This window comes from Loxodonta africana, chromosome 6 (genome assembly GCF_030014295.1).
Source record: "Loxodonta africana isolate mLoxAfr1 chromosome 6, mLoxAfr1.hap2, whole genome shotgun sequence".
Lineage (NCBI taxonomy): Eukaryota > Metazoa > Chordata > Mammalia > Proboscidea > Elephantidae > Loxodonta > Loxodonta africana.
In genome coordinates, this window is record NC_087347.1 from 2,315,676 (window position 1) to 2,337,143 (window position 21,468).

A 21,468-nucleotide genomic window follows, 5' to 3' on the forward strand; every position below is an offset into this window, starting at 1 on the left:
TCAGGTTTGCAGAGTGGAGGTTTAATGGGACCGTCCTAGTGACTCCGCAGGCACAGTGCGGGGCCCAGTGGAGGTGCTCATCCCAGCGGTCCCTGGAGACCCCATCTGGGTGACACTGCAGCACACTGCAGCATGGTGGCCTAAGGAGAGCACCGGTGCCACCTACCCCTTCCCTGTGGTATTGCTTTGCCCCTGCGCCCCTCCCGTCCCACCCACCCAGGCAGCCCCATGCTCCCCGGGGCTGGGACCCTGGTTCCCTGAGGGGCTAAGGCTTTCCTCGGCCCTGGGCCCCTCCCCAGGGACATGTGGCCTCTCCCTGGTGTCCCCTGTCCCCATGCTGCACAGGGACAGAAGGCACATATACATCCCCGGCCTCTGCCAGGCGGGCCCTGCCGAAGAGGCTCTGTGGGAAGCGCAGCCCGTGCAGCCTGCAGACTTAAGGCACAGTGTGGCGGTGGCTTGAGGCCGCGAGGCCCTCACCCTGCAGAGCCTGGTGTGGACGCCCGCCCCTCCTGCTGGAGTCCAGGCTGGGCGCGGCCTCAGTGTGGGGACAGGAGGGCATGGGTGCACTGGGAGCTGCCGCTCAAGCCTGCAGTGCAGGAGAGCCGGCCAGCCAGAGAGGAAGCCTCGCGTTTGCCTGGCTCCCTGCTGGCCTAGAAGAGCCCAAGGGCCCGCGCCGCAGAAGGCACAATCGTGATGTCTGGGAAGTTGTGGGCAGCCTGCACAGGGCTAGGCAGACACGTTGACGTCCCTGAGAGAGATGGCACTGCCGGGGGCCTCGTCACTGAGCAGCAGGGCCGGCGTATCAGCGCCTGTGTCCCGCTCGGTGCTGGGCTCTGCAGCCAGCTCCACGCCTGGGCCCAGGCCCTGGGACAGGATCTGCTGGATGGTTCTGCGCAGGTTGGGGTGCAGCTGGCCCTGTGTCTGGTAGAAGACCTCCAGGGCGAAGGGCTTGAGGGCGCCGGTGCAGAGGTCCTCGTACAGCGGGATGGTGTACATCCGTGACATCTACAGACCGCAGCAGGCTGGCACTCAGTCTCCCTGCCCCCACCCCTGCTGCAACCAAGTGTCCAGAACCACTGTCAGCCCACCCCACCCTATACAACCACTGTCAGCCCCCACCCCACTCCACAGAACTTCTACGCTGGAGAGGCGCTGCCCAGGACTGAGGGTGTGCAGCGGCAGGCCTGGGTGCTTCCAGGCCTCTGTCTGAGGAGCTGGGATGCCCCTTAGTGCCCAGACCAGGATGCCCACCCCTGCAGGCCTAGGACCCAAGGTGGGCCTAGCCTAGACCCTGACTCCTGCTCCCAGCCTGTCCCCTCCCCACCACAGCCTATCCAAGACTGGCAGGGTGACACCCTGAACCCATGCCATTCTTACCTGGCTTGTTTCCCCACACCCAGTCCAGACCCCACTTCTTCCTACCCTGTTCTCTGGAATACTCTGGGCCCCCAGCCCGTGGATCAGACTCCGGGGCTGGGATGGGATGGCAGAGACCGAGGTTGGGGGGATGGTGGAGAGGACAGGTGGTGATCGGGATGGTAGGGGGAGAGCGGCAGGAGGGCTGGCAGAGGCTGGGGCAGGTGGTGCGAGAAATGGTGGGGGGAAAGTGCGGGCGGTGGGAGGGACGGCAAAGGTAGGTAGTACGGGGGCAGGTGGCAGGTAGTGGGAGGGACAGCAGAAGTGGGGGCAGGCAGGGGCCCTGCCCCCAGGCGGCAGTACAGGTGACGCACCTGGCTCTCAAGGAAGCGCCGCACCCTGTGCAGGTCAGGGTAGTAGTCATTGCGGACCACCAGCTGTAGCCAGCGGATGCGGATTTCGGCGTTCATCGAGTCCAACAAGGACGAGTAGCACTTGGACAGGCTTGTCACCACCTCTGTGGGAAGGACACGTTAGGACCATCCAGGCGCTGCTCCTCCCCAGCCAACCATCCCTCCCTGCCTCTCCCCTGCAGGTGGGACCCACCCTGGGGAAGTAGGGACCCAATCAGGGTGGAGGGACCCACTGGGGACAAAGGGACACACCCTGGGGTAGCAGGGACCCATTCGGGGCAGAAGGACCCACTCGGGGCAGCGGGGACCCACCCTGGGGCAGCGGGGACCCGTCCAGCAGCCGGTCCAGGAAGAGCGCTGTCTGGAAGGTCCTCCACTTGGAGATGTCGATGGTGCTGGCCGAGGCGGCCACCTGGTCCAGGGGCTCTGCCGTCCACAGCTGGAAGAGGGTCTCCACTGGCCGAGTCAGGCTGGATCCCTGAGACAGGTCCGGCTCCGCCAGCGGAGGGCCCGTGGCGTTGAGCCAGCGCTCGAATTCCAGCCCTGTGTGGGTGGGGGAGGCAATCCTGGGGTCCATGCTGGGCTGGGAGGCCTGCCCAGGAGACCCAGACCCTGAGGGCTGTCCCTGGGCAGGTGGGCCTCCCCAGACCTGAAAGCCCCTGCTGTCCCCGAACACAGCTCCCAGAGACCAGCCCCGGCTTCTGCCAGCGAAAGCCACTGGAAAAGATTCTGTAAAGGAGTATGGGAGGGAAGGCTCGGTGACCATCCCACGCCCCTCCTGGGTCTAAGACAGTGGACACTTTAACCCACCTCAGGCCAGGTGCCCTGTACCCCATGAGTCAGGGGGGGGGCGACAAGCTCCAAAAATGACATTCCTGCCGTATAGCCCCAGAGCGGGCACCTGTGGGGCAGATCTCAAATATCCCCCAGCCCCAAAACAACCTTGATCCACTCACCCACCATCCAGAACACAGGGTCGCCATGCCCAGATCTCCACCACACCCACTACCCTCCGGTCCCTTCTCTGGTCCCCAAGCCCTCAGACCCCCATGACACTGTCATGGGCATTTCACAGCAAGCCCTCTGCACGCCCTGTTTCCTTGGCCTTCTTTCTGAGACCACTGGACTCAGCCAGCTTGCCGAGTGTCACCTCCTCTGGGAAGCCTCTCTGTCAAGCTTGGAAGAGCAACCCCTCTCTGTCCCCATGGCGCCCAGTGAGGGCTGACTAAGCAAAGGTCAGGGGCTGATATCTTGTGCCGGGCGGCCACCCCCCCCACCCCCTCCCCCACCATGAGCCTGCAGCTGGCCGCCTTACCTGCCCGGCAGTCCACGCTCTGCTCCTTCAGCTCTGGGAAGAAGCTGAGGAAGGAGTCCAGCAGGTCCTGGGCCACCACGCTGGTGAACTTGTACTTCTCCACATAGGCCTGCAAAAGAGAGGCAGGGCCTCAGCGGGCCTGGAGGGGCTGGGTGCACACCCACCCACCAGAGCTGCCTGCCTGCACCCAGGGGGCTGGGCCCAGGGGGTTGCATGGCCCAGGGCCACTGCTGCCACATGGGGCCTGCTGAGGGACAGGAAGGGGAAAGTGAGGGAGGTGGCATCCAGGCACTGTCCTGAGCAAAGGCAGGCCAGGTCCCAGTGGGCACCAAGACCCCCACCACGCCATCCCTGTCCTCCATCCCCCTACTGCCAGGAGAGAAGGACTTCCTGTACCACCATCCCAGTCCCCAAGCCAGCAGGAGCCCGTGAACCAGGGAGGGACTTGGGGCAAGAGGCAGCAGGGTCTGTAGTGAGAAGGGGGCTGCTCACGCGGAGAAAGTCGTCAAAGCGCTGGGGGTCTCCGCAGAGCTGGGATAGGTAGTACACGAAGCAGTAGCCCTTCTCGTAGGTAAACAGATTCATCAGGTGGCTGGGGTTCACTCCTAATAGAAAAGAGACCTTGGCTCTTGGGCCGCACCTGGGACCCTCTTGTGTCTCCTGGTACGGGGAAGGGACAGTGGTCTGGGCCACAGAGCAGGAAGGGCCAAGAACCACCAGTGTCCTCACACACCTAAATACTTACTGACAGCCTGGTGCTCTGTGCCCACGAGGGGTGGCTGCAGGCCTGGGGATCTGGGGGGCCTTCCTGGGGCAGGGGTGGGTGGGTGGCCAGGCGGCCTTTCCAGGGACCCAACTAGGTGGGTGTCATCCAGGAGGCAGTTACCTGGCTCCAGCTTGGCCTGCAGCTTGCTGACCGGGCTGTCCTCTCCCAGCAGCTTCATCTGCCGGTGCAGGGCATCCAGGCGGAAGGCCGTCTCCAGACAGGTGAAGGCTGCACCTGGGCAGGCACAGGGAGGCAGGGGGAGCTGAGCACCCTTGACAGGGCCTGGGATAGCAGCCTGCCCTGAGCCGGGCAAGCCACAGGCAGTGGCTGTGACCGCATGGCCAGGGTAGGCACCTGAGGCGGCTGGGCTCTTGGCCCCTGGCTTGGGCCCCTCCCCCTGCCCCAAGGACAGTACCATAGGTCTCGGTGGTGATGCGCCGCTGCGCGTAGGTGGCCAAGCCTTCACTTAGCCACATCTCCTCCCAGGTTGCATTGGTGACGGCGTTGCCAAACCAGCTGTGCGCCACCTCGTGGATGACGTCAATGATCAAGAACTCGTCGCTCTCCAGGATAGAGGAGATGATGAAGGTGAGGCAGGGGTTCTCCATGGCCACGATGGGAAAGGAGGGCGGAAGGAAGACGATATCGTACCTGCCAGGCAGGTGAGCAGCTGAGGGGCCTGGCCTGGAACATCCATGCCACCCTGTACCCCAAAAAGGTAGGGTGGGCATGGGTAACTCAAGGGATCCCATAGGAGTACACTCTCCCAGGCAACCAGCGCTCCAGACACACCCAGGACATACCTGCCCACATGTGCAGACCAGACCCCCCCACCCCAGGACACACATGCCCACATGTACAGACCCCCTGCCCCAGGACATAACTGCCCACACGTACAGACTCCTACCCCAGAACATAACTGCCCATGTGTACGGACCCCCACTCCAGGACGCACCTGCCCACGTGTACAGACCAGACCCCCCCACCCTAGGACACACCTGCCCACATGTGCAGACCAGACCCCCCCGACCATAGGACCCACTTGCCCACATGTACAGACCCCCCCCGACCCCAGGACACACCTGCCCACATGTACGGACCCCCCGCCCCAGGACATAACTGCCCACGTGTACGGACCCCCTGTCCCAGGACATAGCTGCCCACGTGTACGGACCCCCCCGCCCCAGGACATAGCTGCCCACGTGTACGGACCCCCCACCCCAGGACGCACCTGCCCACGTGTACGGACCCCCCACCCCAGGACGCACCTGCCCATGTGTACGGACCCCCAGCCCCAGGACACGCCTGCCCAAATGTACGGACCCCCAGCCCCAGGACACATCTGCCTACACGTATGGGCCCCCAGCCCAGGACATAACTGCCTACATGTGCAGACCAGACTCCCATCCCAGAACAGACCTGCCCACGTGTACGGACCCCCAGCCCAGGACATACCTGCCCCACATGTAAGGCCCGTACAGCCTCTCAGCCGCACTCAGCCACTGTTCCACCACGCCTGACAGCTTGCTGGTGGCCGTGGACAGCAGGCACGGCTCGGCCCACACACGGCTCCTGCAGTGTGCAGAGGGTGAGCCAGGACCCCTGGCGTCCTGGAAAGCCCCCTGCTGCTCCCCTGCCTTTGCCCCACCTGCTGCCTGCCCTCAGCCATGCCGCTCCCACCCCGCAGGGACCGCGTGGCACCTCGAGGAGAGCCCCCACCCCTGTCGTCTCTGATCTGTAGGAGCCCGAGTGGATGTGGCATAGGACCAGTGGTCTTGGCCGTGGTCTCAGCAGGGGGATGGGCCAGCAGGCAGCAAGGCTGCTGCTGGTGTCTGAGGGCCATGGGGTAAGCAGAGGGTCTGGCAGGGGTGACCCTGGCCATGGCAGTGAGGCAGGTGGAGGGCTGTTCCTGCAGTGGGGCGCAGGCCGTGAGCATCCCAGTCTGGGTGGGGGTCCTTGGCAGCACAGCAGAAGACGTAGGCCACAGACTGGGCCCGCAGTGGGGCTCTCTGAGGCCAGGCCTGAGCCCCACAGAACAGCAGCGTGGCGGGAGGCAGAGCAGAGGCCCTACCTGGGTCCGATATCCGCGGGCTGGAGGTCTCCGGCCACAAGGGCCACGAGGTAGGCAGGCACGGGGTGCTCCATGTGGAAGCGGTACACACCCTCCTCCTCCACATACGTGCTCCGGGTGGCGCTCATCAGCACCTGCACCCCTGAGGGAGCCTGTGGGACCCCAGACTGAGAAGCAGGCGACTCACCCATCAGGGTCCCCGCACCCCAGGTCAGGGGACCCCAAGCTTCCAGTCTGGAACCTCCTGCTTCCAGTCAGGGGGTTCAGCCATTGCGGGTCGGGTGACCCATGGTCCCCACTAGGCGACCCATCTCCCTCATCTGAGAGCTCCCCCATGTCAGGGATCTCTATGTCCTCATCGGGGGCCTTACCCTGGGTCCAGGGACCCCATCCCTTGTCAGGCCTGTCTGTGTGGAGCCCCACACTCCCCCAGCTCCTACAGAGCGTCCCTCCCCCCGTAGTGAAGAGGGCGCACCTGGTGGCAGATGCCAGCCGCAGACCCAAGCAGGTAACAGGTAACAGTGAGGAGGAGGAGGAGGCGCAGGCATGGCTGTCTGGCCTGGGGGCTGAGCCACCTGGGGGCTCACCTTGACGACGGCCGAGTAGGTGCACTTGACAGCTGGTGTGTCAAAGCAGGGGAAGAAGGAACGGTTGCACACGGAGTGGCCCTGGGTGAACACGAAGGGCTTCTCATGGCCGTAGGTCAGCTCCGGCTCCAGCCACCAGATCTGTGGGTGGGTGGGCATCAGCAGACAGCCACCCCTGAGAGCACAGCCTGTCCCACAAGATCTGCCCCTGGGGGCTTTCATCCCCCAGCAGGCCAGAAAGAGGGGAGGAAGCACCCCAAGGCGACAGGGAGTCCACAGGCAGAGAAACAAGTGGACGCCAGTCAGGACAGCGAGAAGGTGGGTGGTTCGAGGAGGCTGGGGTGAGAAACACCGGGAGGCTGGTGCTGCCTGGTGGAGCTGAGGGTGCAAGGATAAGGCCATGGCAAAGCTGCCTCTCGCAGGGCCTCAGGGCCTGATCTGTCACCCTGAGGAAAATCCAAACTCCGGTAGGGCCTCCGAACCAAACCCGCACCCTTCCCCCCTCCCCTCCAGGTGACTCTGCAGACACCAGGGCCCTGCTCCTGCCCCCCACGGACGACCATCAGGCTGCTGAGTACTCAGGTCTGGTGCGTGCCCTGCCCATAGAGGCTCCCCACGCCCCCTCGCCTCCACCTTCATCCCCTCACACCCCTGCTACACTCTCCAGCCTGAAGTGACTGTCTATGTGCCCTGAGCGCCTGTGGTAGGGGGGAAGGAAAACCAGGAGAAAAGGTGGGCCAGAGGCTGCAGGGAACACCAGGCCTGGGAAGTGATTGGGCACTGCAGGGCTCCAGGAAGAGCTAAGGTGGAAGGGGAACGCTGGGAGGCGGGATGCCCTGGAGGCAGCAGGAGGGGCCCGTTGCTGGGCAGGACCTGTAGGGATTCTGAAGGGGATACAGGGTGTCAGGGGCATTGGGGACACCTGGGGTCTAACTCAGGTGGCAGGTTTAGAGGAACGGAGGTGTGCCTACTGCAGTGGTCTCCCTGCACTGCTCTGCCTGCCACCAGGGCCTAAAGTCAACTCCATGACCCTCCAGAGGAGTTAACACAGAGGGCTGGGACCCTTACCCATTCAGGCATGGCTGGAAGACTCCCGCTGCAGGGGGAGCCCACGGGCCAGGCAGCAGGACGCTCCTGACCCTGCAGGGCCTGGCAACGGTGTGGCCCACATACAGCAACGCCAAAGGGCCAGAGGCTGGTGGGCATGCCCCGTGGCCACGGGTGAGGCTCCGTGAGGTGCAAGAAATCGTGTTTATATTGCCTTTCTCACCATGCTCTTGTAACTCCCACCAGACGACTAAGTGGGAATACGCAAATAAAGCACTCCTGACCCACTAAAAAGACGGTTTGTTAACAACGCAAAAAAGGTGCATGGCACCCTCATGGGGGTGCATGGCACCCTCGTGGGGGTAGGACCACGCAAATGAGGTGTAGGGAACCCTAATGAGAGGATTGGTTGGACTGCCATCCCACTAAGCTTAAAATAAGCCATCCCAGACATGGAAAGGGGAGGAGGAGAACCTCTCCACCACTAAAAAAGAACAGATGGGAGTGGAGCGCATCCTTTGGACCTGGGATCCCTGCGCTGAGAACCTTCTAGACCCAGGAGACAGCGAGAGAGCTGTAACACTGCAGACCATGAAAAGCTGCAGCAAGAGTGGCAGAGAAATGGCAGCAGCAGAACCAGGAGACCAGTGCAAGGTGGCTACAGTGGATGTGCCAACCCAGGGAGCGAGAGAACTGAGTGCCTTCGGGCCAAGGGCTCCTGGTGGAGTGGGGCGTCTCCAGGCACTTTGAGGCAGAACTAAAGAGCTTTGTAACACTTGCCTGAGCAGGACAGACACTGTGCCAAGGGGCCAAGGGGCCAAGGGGCCGAGGGCCAGAAAGAGACCTGCCTGTAAACATGGCTTGGAAGAGGCTGTCCTGATCAAAGAACTGTATCCCGAGCATTCCTAAACCTGAGTTGTAATCTGTTACTTCCCTAAGACAACCAACAACTCTGAGTACGGTCTGTGAGTGCTGCGGGGCCACTGCAATGAGTTACCAAAGCCAGCAGAGAAGTAGAGAGTGCCGTGAGGGGGATGGCTGGCGTCAGAACTGGTAAACAGGTTGGACAGACGGGGTATGTCTGACCTCCGCCTTATAGGAATCAGCTTTGGGTCGCTGATGGTGATTCTCCTTCCCCCTTGTGGAGTTAGAGGAAGTTAGACGGCCCCGCCACGCCATGTTTACATACCACACCACTTCCAATAATGTGGGCCTGTGCCTGCAGCCTGCTGAGGGCCTGCTCCTACCACATGCCAGCTGTGGTTGTGAGTGGGCTAGCTCAAGGGCTCCAAGTCCACAGGTCCCTTCTCACCTGTCACGCTGCCGGTGCTGGGGGCATACCTGTTGTCTGCCAGCACCCCGAGCATCAGAGTGGCGAGGAGGCTGCCGCAAAGAAAGCACCTGTACAGCCTGCACCTGGCCTCTCACCTGGGTCCTTTGTGGGCCCTGGCCTGACACCTCTATGCCCCGGTCTGTCACGCCGTCCATTGGTGCCATCAGTAGTGACCGCTGCAACCTCCTGGGCCTCCCAGAGCTTCATGCATGTGGGGGGTGGGGGGTCACGTGTGCAGCCCGCATTGGACGCAGGGTGAACCCACACACTGTGGGACTGAGCAAGGCCCTGCTTCATCCTGACTGCCTGCGAGCTTCACCATGGGGGTACCCAGCAGCCACAGCACCGACCTGGCCATCTTGCCTCTGGCAAGGTTTCTAGGGAGGGGGCACCCATCCCCACAGCCCTGCAAGCCAGCATGTATGTCTGTGGGGGCCGCTGGCCTCAGCACCCCCAGCCCCTACCAGGGGAGTCCAAAGCCAAGTATCATACCCATCTCCAACACAGGAGAACAGACCTGGCTGCCTTCCTGCCACCGCAGGCCCAGCCACTCCTACCCCTGCTGCCCTCACTGCCAGACACTGGTAAAGGGGGAGGTTCAGCAGGTGTCTCCTCAACAGGGAGGGCCCTCCCGGGTGACATGCTGTTCCCTGTCCCTCCTGCCCACCGACCCAGAGTCCAAGAGCTCCCCAGACATCAGCCAAGCCTCACGGAAGGCACTCGGGCAGGACTCTGGGACAGGAAGGCAGAGCCGCAGCCTGGGCCAGATGAGGGCGAGCCAGCCGGGAGGCCCGCCCCTTTCTGCAGGTGCCCGGCCCCCCAAACACTGCCAGGGCTCAGGGTCCGCACGAACGCCCGGGGTCCCCTGCGGACTCACGGCGGGGGCGTCGGTGGAGGTGTATCGCAGGATGACCTGGAAGGGCTGGTGCGCCGGCAGCTCGGGCGGCAGCGTAACAGTGAGCGAGGAGCCATAGTCGGTGAACGGGTCCACCCGGAAGGCCAGCGGGGAGCAGGCGGGCTCGGCGCCGGGCGCCTCGGGGAAGGCGGGCAGCGGAGGCGGCGGGGGCCCGGGCCCCGGCGCGGCGAAGGCGAAGGCGCAGGGCAGGTCCGGGGCGGCGGCGGCAGTGGTGGGGGCGCGGCGGAAGGCGGCCGAGTGCAGGCGCAGGGCCGGGTGCGCGTCGAGCACGAGCGCGCGGGGCGCGGGCCGCCGCGCGCACAGCTCCAGCACCAGGCAGCCCGCCAGCTCGCGTGCCTCGGGCCGCAGCTCCAGGCCCAACTGCAGGTGGAGAAGGTGGAAGAGCTGCGCGCTGGAGGCCGAGGCCACGTCCAGGGCGGGCGGCGGCTCCGGCGGTGGGCGGGCGGGCGCAGCCTCGGCCCCGGGCGCCTTGCGGCAGCAGCACTGCGCCGCCATGCCGCGCGCTAGGTGACATCCATGGGCGGCGCGGGCCGGGCGGCGGCGAGGGGCCGGGCGGCGGCGAGGGGCCGGGCGGCGGCGAGGGGCCGGGCGGCGGCGGCGGCGGCGGCGGCGGCGGCGGCGGCGGCGGCGGCGGCGGCGGGGCGCGGGCACAACAGGAAGTCGCGCCGGGAGCCGCCCGCCGCCCCGCGCCGTGCGCCGCCCCGCCTGGGCTCCGCTCCGCCGCCGCCGCCGGGGGCGCTGTGCTGGGCGCGCGGGCTGGGCCGTGGGCGCGCGGGGACGGCTCCGCGGCCTCCCCGCCCCGCGCGCCGCGCGTCCTGCCGCTCCGGCACCGGCGCGCCCCAAGACCCCCGACGGCGCCGTGGTGGCTCACTCCGGACGCTGCTGCTGCTGCTGCTGCCTCTCAGGGTGGGCTGCCTCCCGGCGCGGTCTGTAGACCCGGGGAGCTTAGGTCAGGCACTCAGGCCCGGACATGGTGCCCCCTCACCCACGCCCACCCACGAGCCCAGTGGCTGTGTTGTGGGCGCCTGGAGCGAGGCAGAGCTCAGGACCTTGGGCTGTGCTCCCCACTACGAGCGCCACCAGCCACCTGCAACTACTCAGATTTAAGCGAGTTAAATTACAAGCGCAGCTCCGCAGTTGGAGTGGCCACATTTCAAGGTCTCAGTGGCCCGTGAGGCTGGTGGCTGCAGCGGAGAGCACAGATATTGAACTTGGCCATCGGCGCAGGAAGTTCTGTTGGCCTGTAGTGCCTCGCCCTGGAGGTCGGACTGCTTTGGAGGCCAGTTTGGAGCCAATGGGCCCTGGCCTGCCTCCCTCACTCCGCTGGGCCCATCTACTCTTCTGGGGCCTGTTCTCTGATGGCCTCTAGAAGGAGGTGGTGGCTGCCCAAAGCGGAGCCACCCGGGGGCCTGGCCAGGGAGAGGACGGCTGCAGACCAGGATGGGCTGCTGGGGTGGGATCGGGAAGCCTGGAGCAAGAGGCATCATCACATAAGAATTTGGATTCTTGGAGAGAGGGGCCTTTTGGCCGGGGAGACCTCCCAAGAACCCCCTACACCTCTTTTCAGCGTGGTGTGGCCAAGCCACGGCCGCAATCAACACTACACTGGACCCCGCGTGGTCTCGGAGCAGCACGTGCATGCTCGCCGGTCTCAGTGTCCTCATCTGTCACACGGGGCTGCTGGAGGGGGGGCGCGTGACAACTCCTGTGGGGGTGGCACGTGATCCTGCGGGTGTGGGGCGGGGAGTGGACACAGGACCATGCCTGTGGGGGAGGAGGGGCTGGGACACGTGACCATGCCTGTGGGGATGGGGGTGTGAGACAGGTGGTCATGCCCGCCCAGGGGCTGGGGAGGGGGCTGATCACGTGTCCACCCACAGGGTCCTCAGGGGACATGCTGTCTTGGGAATCCCAAGGCAAACTCACCAGGGGGACTCACAGAGTCACCCCAAGTGGGAGGTCACTCCTGTGCCCTGACTCAGGAGGGGGAGAGCTGTGAAGCCAGTTTTCTGTGACCTGCAGATCCACAGAGGGGGAGGGCGTGTGGTTGTCTTCACGCTCCCCTCAACCGCCCCCGGGGACAGGCCTTCAGACGCCCCACGCCCGCTCCTAGCCTGAGACGCCCCCTGGCGGCAAGAGGCGGCATTACACCCTGGGACCTGGGGTGCTGCTGGGGGGGCCTCAAGGTGGGTGGGGGCGGGAGGCGGAGGGTCAAGCCCTCCTGTCACCCCACCCCACCACACGGGGTACGAGGAACCGCGAGTCTGAGCATCCCGGGGAGCCGGGCATGTGCACACCCCACCTTTTCCTGAGTAAATCCCACCGAGATGGACCAGGTCGACAGATGCCCTTGAGGATGGCCAGCCATCCACGTGTCACTGGCTCTGAACACGGTGGACGCCCAGACATCACTGCCAACCTCTGTCAGCCCAGCGTGGGCCCCTCCTTCTGCCTTCAGATCTTGACAAAGGGGGTCCTGCTGGCGGGAGGCCGCCTGCAGGGTCCTGTCTTCTTGCTGCCTAATGGACTCCTAATCTGGGCTCCGCTGGGTCAGAGGAAGGATGCTGCTGCCTGGGGCACACCCTGCTTAGCCACACTGGGCTCCTCAGGGCACAGAGCCATCTGTCAGGCAGACAACGGGCTGCTCTGCTGGGTGCCCAGCACCATCCGTCAGTGGAGGCGTGCATGTTGCTGTCATGTTGAACAGGTTTCGGTGGAGTTTCTAGTGAAGATGGACTAGGAAGAAAGGCCTGGTCATTGACTTCTGAAAATCACCCAGTGAAAACCCTGTGGGTCACGGCGTTGTGCATGGGGGGGCCATGAGTCAGGGCCACAACAAGCTGAGTGGGTGACTGGCCCTGGCTTTCAGGGGGCAGTAGGGCCAGGAGAAGCACACCTAGCACCCAGGACATTGCCTGGCTGCCTACCGACACGCCCAGGCTCTGTGGTCAGAGGTAACGGGGACTACAGCACCCAGTGCAGGTGGACCACTCAGGGCATGGGCCCTTCTGGAAAGAAGGTGTGGGTCCCCCACCAGAAAAAGACCCCCAGGCAACTGAGGCCCTAGCTGAGGTGGAGGGAATGCAGAATAAGCTGTCCCCGAAGGCTGAAAGGAAATGACACCAACCTCGGTATGCTATTCATTGCCTTGTTTGTATACATTTGAATATATCAGTCAGTGACCATATTATCCACAGATCATGAAGAAAGAGGTAGACTGTGAACGAGATGGACTGACGGGGTGGCTGCAACAACAGGGCTCAAGCATAACAAGGACTGTGAGGGCGGCGCAGGGCCGGGCAGGGTTTCGCTCTGTTGTGCATAAGGTCGCTAGGAGTCGGAACTGACTCAGCAGCACCTAGCAACCACAAAATGTTATTTACGATTCACATACAGTACATTCTTTGCTCTTCTCTCTCCCCACTGTCTTAACTTAAGTGTGTGGGTGATGGCTGGTTTCTAAGACAGTCTTCAGGTCCTTGGGTGTCCGGGTGATGCCATGTCTGAACGAGATACTCTGATGAAAGTGGCAACGGGAGGGGTCCCCCACTCCTAGGGGACTGGGACATCCCTGCACCATCCGGTTTGGAGGAGGTGACGTGGCGCTAGGCCGGAGCACGCGGCTGCTGTTGTGGACAGTGGGAGGGCAAATAAGGCAGAAGGAGGGCTTGCCCACTGAGCAGCCAGAGGGCGGCCCACCCTTCTGCCCTCACCTGCATCTTGTAGCTGCTGGGAGCCGCATGTCCCTGTCACCTTGTTGTCGGACCCTGTGCTAGGTTCTGCGATGGGATAAGTGTGAGATTTGGGAGGTGGGAGGAAAGAGAGGCCACGATTGCTGGAGCAGCTGGCACGCTCAAAACTCTGCCAGCACCTCTGGGGTCCTCTGGAGAGCTGCCTCCGCCAGTGCTGAAGGTGGCTACATTCAGGGTGGCAGGTCTCTCAGGTCCTTCCAGATCTCCCAAGGGCTAACAGTGGCTCTCCTGGCCCTGGCTCCCCCAGCCTCAATTTCCCTGAGTTAAATTTCTTTCTACCTAAAATTCTTAAAGTGGTTTTGATTTTCCTGACCAAAAAAAACTGTCTAGTAAATCGAGGTTGATCAGAGGGAAAGAGTCTGTCTTGGGCAGCAGTGGGCTTCCCAGCCCCCTTCTCAGTGGCTACCTCCCTGCACCACCATCCGAAGACCCTCCTGAGCTACATTTCAGGAAGACAAAGCTTAAAGGGGAAATGAAGACTGGTCCGGGATGGGAGGAAGGAACTGTTCTGACAGGGAGAAAGGGAGGAAGGGCCACCCTCTGACCAGTGTCCAAATGTCCCCTCACACCTGGAGCTGCAGGGCTGCAAAGCTGACATAGAAACCCCAAGTGTCCCCGCTTTGAGGACACAGGGTGCCCCAAGGGCATCATCCCCAAAGGCTGAAACATACTCTAGAGGCTCTCTGTGCACCCCACGGGGCGGTCCTCGTTGGAAAGAGCTGTCCCTGGAGGTGCCTGGGGTGGGCTGGGCTGGGACCGGAGCTGGTCTTCATACTGTTGGAGCTGAGACCAGAAGCCTGGGTTGGGCTCAGCCACAGGGCGGGCTTGCTTCACTGCCTGCAAACAAGAGACAAGTCAGCGGTCCTGCCAGAGCTGCTGACACTGTCCCTCCAGTCACCTCTGCTGGCGGCGGAGGGCGATCGAGGCTGCTAGTGTCTGAAGTTGCAGCTACAGGAGAGACGTCTTTTGGGGCTTATCTTAAAAAGTCATTCCACTTCTGCATTTGAGTCTGCATTTATGCCTGGTTGAATAAAACACTTTTACATTATTTAATGTCACGTAAAAAAAATATATATATATATATTTTTTTTAAATGGGCAGCCCTAGAAGATGTGCCACGTGCGGCTTTGGGAAACCCCAGCAGACGCCCGCTCTGGCTTTTCTTTAGGCGTTAGGAAAATGGAAGGATGAATTGGTTCTCACCGGATCAGCTGAAATGACGAGCCCCCTAATGCCTTTGTTTGATGGACTCGTTAATAAACCCAGCCTTTAACATCTACTGAGCATCAACTCACTGCGGGCACTTCAAAAAGGACGTGGGGTCTTGATATAGATTGTAATTAGTTAATTATATATTTCACTTGACAATAAAATATTTACTGATCCCTGCTAGGTGCCAAGGAGCCCTGGTGGTCCAGTGGTTAAAGTGCTTGGCTGCTAACTGAAAGGTTAGTGGTTCAAACCCACCAACCGCTCCATGGCAGAAAGATGTGACAGGCTGCTTCCTTAAAGATTACAGGTTTGGAAACCCTATGGGGCAGTTCTCCTCTGTCCTGTACGGTCACTCTGAGTTGGAATTGACTCAACAGAAGGGGGTTTGGTTTGGTTTCGGTATATGTGCCTAGGCGCTGGGGACACAGCACTGAACAATACAACACCATTCCTGTTCTCATGGAAAACACACTCCAGTGTGGGAACCAGAATGAGCCAGTGACTATATAACATTTCAGAGACAAGCTAGAGCCTGGTGGGCTGAAGCAACTGCTACGTTATAGAGTGAGGCCAGAAAGAACACCCCTGAGAAGCCCACTCAGTCAGGGCTGGAAGAACCAAATGAGGAAGCCAAGGAGAATCCAGGGGGAAGAGTGCTCCAGGCATAGCGAACAGCCAGCGCAAAGGCCCAAGGCTGGTTTGGCAAGAGTGACGTGAGTGAACACAGTGCAGCCTTTCAGCAGGTGAGCCTGGAGAGGTGACAAGGCCAGATCTCAGAGAGCCAGGAGGCCACGGTGAGGACCGTGGCTCTTCAGAGACACACAGCCCCCACAGGGATAGAGCAGTGGAGTATCTTGCTAGTATAAAACTAAGACAAACGCATTGCTGTCAAGTCGATTCCAACTAATAGCGACCCTACAGGACCAAGTAGAACTGAGCCATAAGGCTTCCAAGGCTGTAACCTTTACGGAAACTGCCACATTTTTCTCCCACGGCGTGGCTAGTGTGTTCGAACCACTGCGCCAAGTGCTTTAACCACTGCGCCACCAGGGCTAGTACTTGCGTTTAAAAGGACATCCCTGGCTGCTGTAGGGGCAAGGACAAAAGCAGAGGCGCCAACAGGAGCTCAAAAATCTGGCCTGGGGCAAAGGCAGGCTGGGCACAGCAGTGAGGGGCGGGTCGGAGAGACTTAGATTCTGCTTACATGTTGAAGGCAGAGCTGACCAGCTTTGCGGAGAAGAGGTGGGATTTGGGGGAGAAGAAAGTAAAAAATGACCGAGTCAAGCGGAGAGGTGGGGGAGGACTGGCAGATTTGGGGGAGAAGTAAAACGTTTCTTGCCAGGTGCCTGTTAGGCATGCAAACGGAGAGTAGGCAGCTCTGCAAGCGTGGGGCTCTGGGGACATGGCTGAAGGATAAACTTAGCAGTACGGCACACGGATGCTATTCAAAGCACACACTGCACGGGACCATGGGACGCGAGGGAGGCAGGCGGTGAGGAAAGAAGCCTCAGGGCAGCCCTGGACCAGAGACGCCAGGCCGGAAAGGCCCGCCCCCTAAGACTAGGACCCGCCCCTCCCGGAGACCACCCAATGACTGGGTCGCGTCCTGACCGGAAGGCCCGCCTCCAGCCTAAAGCGCCGCCGTACCCGGAAGTCCATCTTCCGGTCCCCAAGTCCTCCCCATTGCAAAGGCCCGCGCCTAAGATCAGGCCCTACACTCCCTTCAGTCCCGCGATGGGGCCCGCCCTTCACGGAAAGCCCATCCCCGTCACTGAGCCTGCCCCGCCGGGAGGCCCGCTCTCGTAACTGGGCCCGTCCTTCCCGGAAGGCCCGCCCTCCCAGAAGGCCCACCCCCGGAAGGCCCGCCCTCCCGGAAGGCCCGCCCCGCGCCTGGGCCCACCCACCTCGAAGGCCTGCGCCAGGCTGAGACCGCGGTGCCGCATGAGGTAGGCGGTGCAGACGGCGGCCGAGCGGCTGCGGCCGTTCTTGCAGTAGACGAGGCAGGCACCGCCAGCGCGCACCGCGGCCTCCATGGCGGCGCAGGTGGGCTCCAGATGCGCCAGCAGGTCCTCGGCCGGGTCGTCCAGCACGGGCACGCGCAGCGCGGCCACGCCGGGCGCGCGCGGGCCGGGTTGCTGGCGGGAGACGTTGACGCACAGCGTGACGCCCGCGCGCGCCAGCAGCTCCGACGCGCCGGCGGTGCGCGCGCTCCCGAGGAAGAGCGCGGGGGCGACGCGCGCGAACGGCGGCGGCCGGCTCCCGGGCGCGAGGCCCGGCTCCATGACGGACTGGGCTCGGGCGCCGTGGGGCCTGTTTGAAGGCGGGCGGGCGCGCCGGCGCCTCCGGGTCCTAGAGGCCTGAGCTGCAGGCTCGGGGCCCCTCGCGGGAGCCCCGCTCGTGGCTCGGCCCCGGTCGCTGGACCCCGGAGCCGGCCAGTCGCTGCGGCCAAGCGCCAGCGGGCGCGGGGCTCCCGGGCCACCTGCCTCCTCCACCGCCCCGCCGCCCCTCCCGCCCGCGTGGCGGTTTGTGTACCAACAGGGCCCGCCCACAGAGCCCGTGGCTGCCTCCCCATTTGCCAGGCCGGGTGTAGGGGAGCCGCCCCTTCTCCGATTGGCTGCAGGCCGGAGGGCGGCCATTGGCTGGGCTGAGGCCGCCAGTATTGGATTGGCCGCTGCGGGGTGGGCGGAGCCCGGGAGCAGGTGCGAGGGGCAGGACCCGGTGGCTGGCTGCCCACGTGTCCCTGAGCTGTCGCACCTGGTGCAGGGCAGGCTGCGTCACAGATATGAGTCCACACACTGACCGGCCTCCTCCCTGTCGCTTCGTAAGGGCCACCTGGCTGCAGCTGGGCTCGTCCCTAGTCGCCGTGATAAAGAAGGCCGCTGGTTATGTTCCTAATGAGCATGTCGGGGAGGCAGTGGGGGTTCAGGGGTAGCGTTCTCAGCTCCCATCCAGGAGACCGGGGTTCAATTCCCAGCCAGTGCACTTCGTGCACAGCCGCCAACCGTCTGGCAGCGGAGGTTTGTGTGTTGCTGCAACGCTGAACTAAGGTGGAGTACGAAGAAAAGCCCGGTGGTCCGCGTGGACCAGTGGAAACCCTGTGGGTCACAAGGGTCTGCTCTGCATTCGATCGTGGGGATGGCACAGGACCAGGAGTCAGTGCTTCCTTGGTTGCGCGTGGGGTCGCCATGAGTCGGCTGAGGAGACAGCGAACAACGACGATCAGCACTTCTCTTAGGGTGGCCCGAATACCTCTGTTCATGATCCCGGTAGCTGCATTGCTGGCTGAGGTGCCTCTTAATACAACTGTATATTCTCTTCTGTTATCTGCTTCGTAATAAATTGACCTTTGTAATTTCTTCATTTTATTCTCCTTTTTATTGTAAAATAAAGTTCATATAAAACAACTGTTTCCCGGTAACTTTCCATCATTTGTCCAGAGACCAGTATTTATTTTTTAATTACTGGGTTGGCACTGTAAACTCTGAATTTATTTAATATCATCTAAGGCCCACGAAGTTGCCATTTAAGAAGACTAATCTATTGGAATGGTTCCAGTGAAGAGGAACTGGTGCAGCCCAGCTGCCGTGCTGCAGACATTGTTATTGAAGCTCCAGTTTCTAACATTGGTTAAAAACACACGCACACACCTTTGACTCATTTCCATCCTTACTTAAGAGTTTGTAATCAATCTCTAGCTGAAATTACCCCCCAATACCCAATGCAACCTTAAAAAAAAAAATTGTCATGGAGCTGATTTCGACTCAAAGCAACGCTATAGAACAGGGTAGTACTGCCCGGTAGGGTTTCCAAGGCCCAGCTCGTGGATTCAAATTGCTGACCTTTTGGTCAGCACCACTCTGTGTGTGTGTGTGTGTGTGTGTGTTTATGTGGAGACTCCGGTGGCATAGTGGTTAAGAGCTATGGCTGCTAACCAAAAGGTTGGTGGTTCAAATCCTCCAGGTGCTCCTTGGAAACTCAATAGGGCAGTTCTACCCTGTCCAATAGGGTCGCTATGAGTCGGAATTGACTTGACAGCAGTGGGTTTGGGTTTTTTTGGTTTGGTGCTTTATGTGAAAGTTTACAAATCAAGTCAGTCTCTCATACAAAAATTTATACACCTTTTTGTGTACTCCTAGTTGCTCTCCCCCGATGAGACAGCACATTCCTCCTCTCCACCCTGTATTCCCCATGCCCATTCAGCCAGCTCCTGTCCCCTTCTGCCTTCTCATCTTGCCTCCAGAGAGGAGCTGCCCACATAGTCTCATGTGTCTACTTAAGCTAAGAAGCTCACTCTTCGCCAGTATCGTTTTCTATCCCATTGTCCAGTCCAATCCCTGTCTGAAGAGTTGGCTTTGGGAATAGTTCCAGTCTTGGGCTAACAGAAGATCCTGGAGCCATGACCTCTGGGGTCTCTCTAGTCTCAGGCCATTAGGTCTGGTTTTTTACGAGAATTTGTGGTCTGCATCCCACTGCTCTCCTGCTCCCTCAGGGGTTCTCTGTTATGTTCACTGTCAGGGCAGTCATTGGTTGTAGCCCTGCACCATCTAGTTCTTCTGGTCTCAGGCTGATGTAGTCTGTGGTTTATGTGGCCCTTTCTGTCTCTCACGCTTGTAATTACCTTGTGTCTTTGGTGTTCTTCATTCTCCTTTGCTCCAGGTGGGTTGAGACCAACTGATGCATCTTAGATGGCCACTCGTTAGCGTTTAAGACCCCAGACGCCACTCTCCAAAGCGGATGCAGAGCGTTTTCTTAATAGATTTTGTTATACCAGTTGACCTAGATGTCCCCTGTAACCATAGTCCCCAGGCCCTCATCCCTGCTACTCTGGCCTTCGAAGCATTCCGTTGTATTCAGGAAACTTCTTTGCTTTTGGTTTAGTCCAGTTGTGGTCAGTACGACTCTGAACCACCGCACCATCAGGGCTCCCACCCCAACCTACTACCAGATAAATCTGATAAAATATACCTGCCTTCAGCAGGGTGCCCTCTGAACAACCTCTGGCTGGTGATTGCTTCTCAGTTTCAGCACCCACCAAGCTGGTAACTCACATCTTTACCACAACCTGAGGCTCTCTTGACGGAAAGACTCGAACATCCATCTGAAGGTCCAGACAGCACCCACGTGGAGGTCTTCCCAGCATCCATTTCCTTCTTCCTCTGCCTTGTAAAGGGCCTCAACTTTCCTGGGATGTGGAAGGGATGGAATTTCCCTTTTCCCTTGGATTCATGGGAGCTATCCAATTAGGAAGAGACTCGCTGGCTCCCAGCTCCAGGGTGGGCACTAGCTGCCTCCAGCCAATCCATGAAGCCGCTTCTAGGCTTCCTTCAGGAATTGGTTGGGATCCAATGGGAACCCATAAGAGGTTGCTTGGAAGGAGCTTGGAAGACTCCTTCTCTCCCATGATCCCAGAGGAAGCCAGCCTTGGGGTTAGGGTAGAGGCAGTGGGAGAGGCTGATCCCTGTGTGACATCATGGAGCACTGAATCACACCAAACCTCAAGTCCCTCCTCCCCCTGGACTGGCCGGCTTCGTGCTTCACGGGCCAGCAGATGGCCCTTTGTTGTCGGCATGTGCCTGAAGCGGGCTTTCTGTTCCAAAAGCTCTTTCTTGATCCCTCATGGTCCTTAGCCCCCCAAGTTAATAAACCGGTAACCAAATCATTGCATCTCTTAAATCCATCTTTCCGCCTCCATTGCTACACTTCGTTTGAGCCACCCTCTCCTTTCTGGGCTTGGCACTGCCCCAGGGGCCTTCCCACCAGGCTTCCACGCAGTAGTGGGAATACACACTCTGTAATGAGCTGTTCTGAATGTCCGTCCTGACTCATTAACAATTTGTGACCTGTTAGTGGCTGTGAAATCAGTTTTGGGGGTCACAACTAGCATTTTATTTTTTAGCAAAATGGTAGAGAACAAAATAAACCAAAAAACCAAACCCATTGCTGTCGAGTCAATTCCGATTCATAGTGACCCTATAAAAATATATATATTTTTGTAGTGACCCTATAGGACAGAGAAAATTGCCCCATAGGATTTCCAAGGAGCGACCAGTGGATTTGAATTGCCGATGTTTTGTTAGCAGCTGAGTGCTTAACCACTGCCCTGCCAGGGAGACTACATGAAAATATTAGGGTGCATGTATGTAGTGGAGGGCAGCTGTTAATGAAAAATTTCTAGGTTTATTTGTACTGGGTCAGTCACAGCATAAAGTGGTATCTTACTGTGGGTCCCAGGCAAACAGTGTGGAAACCACTCAGCTAAACCGTCCTGCTCCTGGTTGGAGCCATCTTGCTGCTCCGTCTTTGGCCTGGCATTCAGGGCCCCCTGCCCTGCCCCTCCACCATCATCTCTCTGTTTCCACTGCACACAGCACAGTCGCTCGCTGGTTCTCAGAGTGTGGTCCATAATCCAGCAAGCAGCGGCAGCATCTGGGAACTTGACAGAATTGCAAATTCTTGGGCCCACTCCAGACCCAAAGATCAGAAACTCTGGGGGCAGGGCTCAAGAATCTGCTTCACCAAGCCCTCCATGTGATTCTAAAGCCATTTAATGCAGACATTCCAAAACAAACAAACGGAGTTACCCACCCACCAGACCCTCTACCAAACATGATGCCCTTCTCCAGGGACTTGTCCTGCCTGATAACGTCTAAAGGTACCTAAGACGGAGTCTCACTATTTTCACTCCTAAGGAGCACCC

General features: G+C 60.5%; 1 protein-coding gene across 2 annotated transcripts; it reads right to left on the minus strand.

Annotated features, from left to right (window-relative positions):
* On the minus strand, positions 1 to 10,317 carry RNPEPL1 (arginyl aminopeptidase like 1). 2 transcript variants are annotated; one of them, XM_064286411.1, is made up of 11 exons: positions 9,769 to 10,317; positions 6,512 to 6,652; positions 5,925 to 6,076; positions 5,309 to 5,425; positions 4,269 to 4,504; positions 3,974 to 4,087; positions 3,580 to 3,692; positions 3,088 to 3,196; positions 2,085 to 2,315; positions 1,734 to 1,876; positions 1 to 1,008 (listed from the first exon to the last, which is right to left on the minus strand). In XM_064286411.1, the coding sequence occupies exons 1-11, from the start codon at positions 10,300 to 10,302 to the stop codon at positions 730 to 732; spliced, it is 2,169 nt and encodes a 722-aa protein (XP_064142481.1). In that variant the 5' UTR covers positions 10,303 to 10,317; the 3' UTR covers positions 1 to 729. The 2 variants fall into 2 exon arrangements, with proteins under 2 accessions (XP_064142481.1, XP_064142480.1); XM_064286410.1 differs by having other exon boundaries at positions 5,925 to 6,091.
* Positions 10,318 to 21,468: the final 11,151 nt, after the last annotated feature.